General features: G+C 36.3%; 1 protein-coding gene across 2 annotated transcripts in view; it reads right to left on the reverse strand.

Annotated features, from left to right (window-relative positions):
• NUP205 (nucleoporin 205kDa) overlaps positions 1 to 8,404 on the reverse strand; it is a 78,887-nt gene that overhangs the window by 13,081 nt on the left and 57,402 nt on the right. For both annotated transcript variants that reach the window (XM_005860687.2, XM_014535135.1), the window contains exons 33-35: positions 7,789 to 7,910; positions 6,327 to 6,465; positions 3,357 to 3,483 (exon numbers count right to left, since the gene is read on the reverse strand). In XM_005860687.2, coding sequence (XP_005860749.1) covers positions 3,357 to 3,483; positions 6,327 to 6,465; positions 7,789 to 7,910 — 388 coding nt within the window. The remainder of the gene's footprint in view (positions 1 to 3,356; positions 3,484 to 6,326; positions 6,466 to 7,788; positions 7,911 to 8,404) is intronic.

Genomic DNA, 8,404 nt, shown 5'->3' on the forward strand with positions numbered 1-8,404 from the left:
CTTCGTAGATTTTTTGGCCCATGACCTCAACACAAGCTTACAGGATATACTCATGAGCTGGCACATGTTGGCTTGTTATGCCTCACCTGAGCTTCATGACTCCACTAGATGCCAGCCCTGCCCACCTCCTCCTCTGGGAGTCTGCTCCCGATTCACTTTCTTCTCTAGCGCACTAAAACCTCCCTGCCACAGAGGGTTTTTCCTCACTATTTGAAATGTGTCAGGTCTCCCTTACATTCCAAAATAAGGCAAAAACCTGGTTCATGTCAAATTCTTAAAATATTTTCTCTGTATTTGCTGCTTGTAATTCTTATGCCCTTCTTTCCCATCTTAACCACCCTGAAGGCTGGATTTTGTACCCGACATATCATGGAACTGCGGCTTTTTCCTTTGTCCTCGAACTTTCTGTACTCTGCAACATATGTTGCTATTCCCCATTCTTTCCCCTTTTTTGGCTTTGTTTTGTGTTTTATCCCTGCACATCAACTGCTGCTTCTATTTAAAAAGACCACCAATTCTCAGTTTCTATAGGACCCTTTTGTTAAATGCCACCTGACTACTCTGTGTACCGTAAGTATCACTTTCAACTTCAAAATCCTTTTCAGAATATCTGTGGGTCATAGAAAAATTAACCTGCCAATAAGTATTTGAGGAGGTGTGACATATCCAGTACTGGACTAGGCAATATGGGGTATACAAAGTTATAAATGGACTTATAATTTAATGGGAACATTTGAGACAAATTAATGATATTATAAAATACAAAACAGTATGTAATCGAGGACCAAACTGTACAGAGTAGGGTTGCCAGGAGTGAAAATTGTTTTAAAATTTGGAAGGGTATCTGGCATTATCTTTTTTTCAAAAAAGATATATAATATTTAAATATATATATTTAAAAGATATATATCTATATCTAGATCTACATCTATATATATATTTATGATATATATATATATTTCTGACCAAGCAATGCCAGAAATGCATCAAGCTTACCAGCTCAAATCTGCAAAAATGCATGCATACACACACACACACACACACACACACACACACACACACACAGTTATTAAATGCCACACAGTTGAATTTTTAAGACTGGAAACAGTCAACATATCATAGGGGTCTGGTTAAGTATGTCACAACTGGGAAACTACGCAGCTAATTAAAAAGAATGAAGTAGGAGCTATATGTGCTGATGAGAAAAAATAAAGACACAATGGAAAAAACATTACAGAACAGTATGTATGGTATAATTTCACTTGTATAAGGAGGGGAAATTTTTACAAATACCTGGAGAGTAATTTCTAGAAAAATAAATTAAATTGACATCTGGTTCCTTTTAGATAGCAGGAATTGCTGGTCAGGATACCTTTACTCTGTTCTTTTATTTTGTTTGAATTTATCAAGAGCATGTTAAAATAAATTGTGCTTTTCTGAATAGAATCTTAATACTGACATAGTCAAATAATGTTATTAGCAAAATAGGGAATTTTTAGGTGTTTAAAAAAAGTAATGAAAGGAAACTTCATCAATAAAACCTTTTTACCAGAAGATTTGCTAAAAGGTAAGTCCCTATACCTAACCTAGGACTTCTGGGTAAAGAAGGTAAAATAAAGTAGCATCATAGAAATGCCCCTCCTGTCATCAACTTACAAAATGAACAAAATGAACCAAAAAAGGAAAGGAGCCAGCTTATGCCATAAATAGTGAAGAATAGTGGTAGCTAAGAAAAAAAAAAAAAGAGAGAAAATTCTGGTGGAGTAAGCAGCACGATTCTGCTTATGGCCCTTATCTCCTCCTCACAAGCAATATGGAGGAAAGAAGATAAATCAAGAAACTCTTCCAATTTCTCATGGAACCCTGGTTCCATGATTCTCTCTAAAAATCAATGGAAATATATCCTCGGGTGAGGATTAACAACCACAATAAAAAAATAAAAAGAGAATGAGCTCAGGCTCCAAGTGCCTCTATAGGTCCCATACTCTGCCCTGCTAAACACTCCCCGCTCAGGTACAGAGATAGCCCCAGAGAGGAAAAAAATATTGAGGGTGGTGGCGTGGAATCAGGGGTTGGTCTCAGACTTCTCCAACATAAAAAGGGGGTAGTAGTGCCTAGTAGGTTAAGTGCACAGGCTCAGAAGCCATACTGTCTGGGAAACTCTTTATTACCAGTATTTTCTATGTCACTTTGGAAAAGTTAACCTCTCTGTGCCTCAGTTTCCTCATTGTAAAATGTGGACAATAATAGTTATACCTCATAAGATGGTTGTGAGAATTAAAAAAACAATATTTGGCACATAAATGCTTAATAAATATAAACTATTATCATTAATATTACAAGTTCTGAGGGAAAGAAAATTCTAATCAGCCACACTCTTATTCAAGAATAAAGGCAACCTTTAGCCATTCATAAATATTAGAGAATTAAGGGAAGTTTTCCTTGGGGGAGAGGACTCCAACACAAATTAAAAATGCAAAGAGATATAGCAAAAGAGCAAACTCAGGAATGGTGAAACCATGGGAGGAAAATAAAGAATTGGTGTTTTTCAGTGACCCTGTGTAAATATACAAGTAAAACTAAGTAGCTGAAGATATTATGGTTTTAGGACTGAATGTAAATGTTATAAAACCTGACAAAGTAAAAATAACATAAACAAACATAATCTGAAAGTGGAAAAGGAATTATAACAGAACTCATCATTTTATCTTTCACACCAGGAGTTAACTGACTGTCTAAAATTTACATGCAATTAAGAGATTAAGGAGACTCTTGCCCCCTCCCCATGTGGGAGTCTGTACTTGTTCTCTAACAAATATCCACCTCTGAGATATATATATATATATATTTAAAAAGAGAGAGATATTACATTTTTAAAAATGACCAAAATATCTTAATTTTTCATAATCATTTTTAAGAACTAGTATCTCTTGGACTCTTGTGGTAAAAAAACATTTGTCTGGAATTTAGCAATGTCTTCAGTTTCTCTTCAATTAGTTTGTTATCTTTTAAGTTTATGTAAAATTAGCTATTTTCTAAAAACTGCACGTAAAAGGTAATACCATTCTTATAAATTACCTCTGTATATCTCTATTTCTCTCTGTCTCTTATGTGCATTGTTCAAACATAGAACAATGTTTGAAAAGCTACTTACCAAACATTAACTTGTGGTAATTTCTGGGTAGTGGGATTTTAAGTGTTGATTATTTTCTTAGATTCTGAATTTTTTATAATAATTTGTATCATTTTTACAAAAATAAACTTAGTACTTCAAAGTAATAAAAACCTCATTCTATTAAGTGCACATGTAAGTTTGAAAAGAATTATTAAAGATCCGTTCAACACACTCAACTCACCTGGAAGTGCTGCTTTACTTATAATTCCTGTGAGCAGAGCCAGTTCCTGCAAAGACCCGGCACTGACGTCCTGGCAGCGCAGGATTGCTTGTATGGTATCAGAATGCGAAATGAGAAACTGCAACACCTAAGCCGAGAAAGAGGAGGAGAAATGAGGACACAGAAGTGAAAGAATAGCCCTAGCTGGTTTGGCTCAGTGGATAGAGTGTGGACTGAAGGATCCCAGGTTCGATTCCAGTCAAGATCACATGACCAGGTTGTGGGCTTGATCCCCAGTAGGGGGCATGCAGGAGGCAGCCAATCAATAATACTCTTTCATCATTGATATTTCTATTTCTCTCTCCCTCTCCCTTCCTCTCTGAAATCAATAAAAATATATTTAAAAAAATAAAAAATAAACAAAGAAGTGAAAGAATAGAAAATTATAAATGTACAGTGGGGCCCTGACTTACGAGTTTAATTCGTTCCATGACGGAGCTCGTAACTCAAATTACTCGTATGTCAAATCAATTTTCACCATTACAATGAATTGAATGCTGGGCTGATGTTGTGGAGTTCACTGTGACGTTCGCTGCGCCAACTAGCGGTTGGGTATCTGAAGCTGGCTCGGGTATCTGAAGCTGGCTCGGGTATCTGAAGCTGGCTCGTAACCCGAATTTTAGCTCACAACTTAAAGCAAAAAATCGGCCCAGAGACGGCTCGTACTCGAAAAACTCGTTAGTCGGGACACACGTAAGTCAAGGCCCCACTGTATAACTCATCTTTCTTGTAAAACTGAAACAAGTTAGTCAATGTAATGAAGAACATTAACCCGTTGAGTGTCAACCAATATCCTAGGAACTATGCTAAAATTGCCAAGGCATTTTTGCTGATTTTACAGCAGTTTAGGAAAAAAATTATGAATCGCAAGTAAATGAAGTTACATATTCAAAAACTTAAGGAAACCTTTACTACATTGACATATTTAGCAATATCATCATCACTAATAAAAGCAGACTTAGAACTGGACGCCATTTCTAAGCTTTGATAGCGCTCCCGGCACTTTTGGCGAAAGACAGGAGGAGTGCTATCGCGCTCCCCGGCACTCAAGGGGTTAAACAAGCAATTGTCTTTTGCACTTACATAGTTTATTTCTTAAAGAAGCAAACACCTAAAATTCTTAAGAAAGCTAAGGGATTATTTAAAAGTTTAAAAATTAATATATTTAGCCCTGGCCAGGTAGCTCAGTTGGTTAGAGCATCTTTCCGATATGCCGAGGTTGTGGGTTCAAATCCTCCCAGTCAGGGCACATACAAGGAGTCAACCAATGAGTGAATAAATAAGTGGAAAAACAAATCAATGTCTCTCTCTCTCTAAAAATTAATCAATAAATTTTAAAAATTTGGAGGCTACTGTAGAAGAATATAACTTAGAAGTAGTGTATGAAAACTATGGTTTGAACCCTATTTTATTTCTTTTATTTTTGTCCAAATGGAATTAGAACATGAGTTTAAAATCAGTGGGTATTAAAATGAGTTACTGAAGTGGCTCTATGAAAGTCTGCTAATGTGACATGGGGAGAATCACATAAAAGCTTTTGTTTAGTTCTCCTTTGGACAGGGTAAAATGAGATCAAAACCCTGACCTTCAGACTCTGCCTTTCCACCTGGAATTTACAGTGTACCAGCATAAAGAACTCTATTTTCACATACAAGGTGTCCTCAACTTGATCATAAATGCTTTCACAGAGATGATGCCCAAATAAGCCGAACATGTGTCACTCAGGAACTGTGTCCCCTTTCATTTTTCCAATTCAGATTCCTGGTCTTAGCCCATAATCACTGGACATGGAGCTCGGTAATCTCTATTTTTTAAAGATGCTCCTTAGGAGATTCTGCTATAGTCAGTAAGACTGGTATCAGAGGACCGATATCTTATATCACTATGGCCAACTTCTACCAAAAAGTCTTAATCATAATACTGTAGAAGACAAGGGAAGTGTTTGAGTATTAAAGAATTGACTCAAAAGGCCCAGTATGAAAGGGTAGAATATCACTTAGACTAATTCAGGACAAATTAAGGTGGCATCTTAGAAACAGTGGCATTCTATCTTGATGAGATAAGCCTGAACTGATGGCAGGAAAAGCAGACAAAATTACCATAAGTTATTAGGACATAGTTCCTGAAGGTATCACAGAAATAGAGCAATACAATAAGACTATAGATTCATAATGACAAGCTTAATTAATCAGTGAAAGGCTAAATTACATATTGTATTATTATTAGTTTAAAGAAATAATATATATACCTATTTTTTGTAGGTTTCACTGAGAAGCAATGAAAATAAAACTAATTTTTGGTATTCAAAAAAATTTTTATGAGTTTGAAAATTCACTTTTTAAAAAAAATATATTTTTTTTTATTGATTTCAGGGAGAAAGGAGGAGGGAGAGAGAGCTAGAAACATCAATGATGAGATGTGCCCTTGACCAGAATCGAACCCAGGACCCTTCAGTTTGCAGGCCAACACTCTATCCACTGAGCCAAACCAGGTAGGATGAAAATTCACTTATTTAAATTACTTCATTCTCTAAATATCACAACTAAATGTGGTGTATCATTCTATATTTTGTATTTACTGCAAGGCCTAACATGGTGTATAGCCTCCTCTCAATAAATACCTGGTTAAATTACTTTTTAGAAGCCAGCTTATTCCTATCACAATAACAGTTTCCTTTACTGAAGAACAAATTTAAATCTCTTGCTTTCCATCTCACCACTCTATTAATTAGCTGTGGTGTTTCATTCAAACAAAGTATAAAAACAGGCCAATGAAGTTCAGAGTAAAGTACAGGGCCCTGTTTTCAATACCCAGGTTGTCCACAAACAAGATGATTACAGTCAATTCACTCATGCTTTCTATCCTAGGGTTTCTGCATTTGTAACATGAGGATTTGGCATGAGACAATTTCTACATCAAGGTTCCCCTTACCTGCCCTGCTGCCTGCAGGTGCTGGGCCATGCTAGACGTGAGGATGACCTGGCACAAGCGGAGAGCTGGAAGGAGAATCTGACGGTACCGGTCCACTGGAGTCGGGATGAACACTGGGGGGTCCCTCATGCCAAACATGCTTCATTCATTTCCACCGAACAAGGAGAGAGCAACAGTGCAGGGGTTAAGGCACACTCAAACGTCCCTGACCATCTATCTCCATGGCAAACCACCACAGAAGTTATTTGAATTTTGAAAATCCTTAGTAAGAAAAATCTGCATAATTTGAAAAGGCAATGCTTGAAATTTCCTCAATATATTTATGTTCCCTTGAGCCATAGAGACTATGAGTAAGAAACAAATAAAAACAAGTCTTTCCCCAAATTTCCCTCTCCTGTACCCAAAGCCAAAAATGAATCTGCATTTGTCGTCTATTCTATTTTTAAAAATTTTTTTTAAGTTAAAATGAGGTTGTAAAAATCATTTGACTTTTAAAGATTAAGTCTCAGATCATTGTAGTAGTAAAATTATTAATTATTATAAATGTTTACATATAAAGTTTTAGACAAAAGAAAATGGTTCCCTGCTGAAGAGAAGGGAATAGACAGAGAATATGAAAATAAAGGAAATAAAATAAGAGAAAGGCTTTGCATAGACAAGTGCCATGATCTGAGAAACGTAACTAACTCAATCCTTTTTGTGTAAGGTGAAAATAGTAACTCTCGTGTGTAAAATTTTAAAAAGCAACATTAACCAATTTTTTTGGAGGTAAAATAGTTCTATCGTTAGTCCTGAAAAAATCAAATATTCAATTTGCCAATGGATCTTTAGAAAAAAAAATATTAAAACTGAACTAAGTGTTATTTGCCACTAGGAGGGCAGGCTATTTGCCTAACAATGTTGCAGCCATATAGACAAAAAAAGGAAAAACAAAATCCGTATTCAAACTGAACTGGGATATTTGCTAAGAAGTCTGAAACTTAAAATAACGTGACCTTTTGCTTTCAAATTAGCAAGCAGTTGGTAAAATGTTAAAAATGAGAAAAATATAAACTGCTATTCTAGTCTCAGGAATAGGAAATCCACAATGAACTGTAATTTCACAATGACACTTTCAAGGACCACCATCACTGAAAACATGTATTTCAACTACACAAACAAAGTTGGGAAGAAAAACATTTACTAACAAAATACTCTCCCATTTCCTTCTTATATTCTGCTCTAAAATAGAAAGTTTTAGGTCCCTACACACTTTTACCCTTATTAGCAATTTCCATTTATTAGTAAGGTGGCAAGTATGTATACTCCACCCTAACCCCCTCCCCCCACAAAAAATCATTCAGATAAAAGAATACTGCTCAGACAGAATTATAAACCAGGGGCAAAATTATGTTGGAATCTCTTTTTCCCCTTAATAATTCTTCACAGGGAACTTAACAAAACAATCTATATGGACACTTACCCCTGCGAGTCCATTTCTGGGCGCATGTCATAGACTTGGCATTGTGCCAGCCTCACAATCACCCCCGACCTCAGCAGTTCTAAAGCACCCTGCTGTATCTTAGCCACTCTTGTGAGAAACGCCTGAGAAATCACCAAAGGAAAACCATCACTGCAGAATAATATCAAGCATAATAATAATATCAAGCACTTCAGATAAATAGAAGACTCTTCTGGCACATTTCTGATCTTGAATCATCACTGGGCTATGAAAGGACACATTACACCACCTTTGTCATAGGATTTTCTGAGGATTGAATGGCATAGCATATCCAAAGTGCCACATGCCATGTTTTACATGAATTAAGTATCCAACTAAACAGTACTTTCTTTTATCATCATGTGGCTCAGGGGGGGAAGATCGTTTACTCTGCTCACAGCTATATCCTCATGTAGCTAGTGCCACGCCTGGCATATAATATGTATATTTAATAAATCTACACTAATAAAAGAGAAACATGGTAATTAGCGTACGACCGCTACCCTTCCCATTGGCTAATCAGCACATCCTTATGCAAATTAACTGTCAGCCAAGATGGCGGCCGGCAGCCAGGCAGCTGGAAGCGAACATGAGGCTT

This window comes from Myotis brandtii, unplaced genomic scaffold (assembly GCF_000412655.1).
Source record: "Myotis brandtii unplaced genomic scaffold, ASM41265v1 scaffold1384, whole genome shotgun sequence".
In the NCBI taxonomy this organism is placed as follows: domain Eukaryota; kingdom Metazoa; phylum Chordata; class Mammalia; order Chiroptera; family Vespertilionidae; genus Myotis; species Myotis brandtii.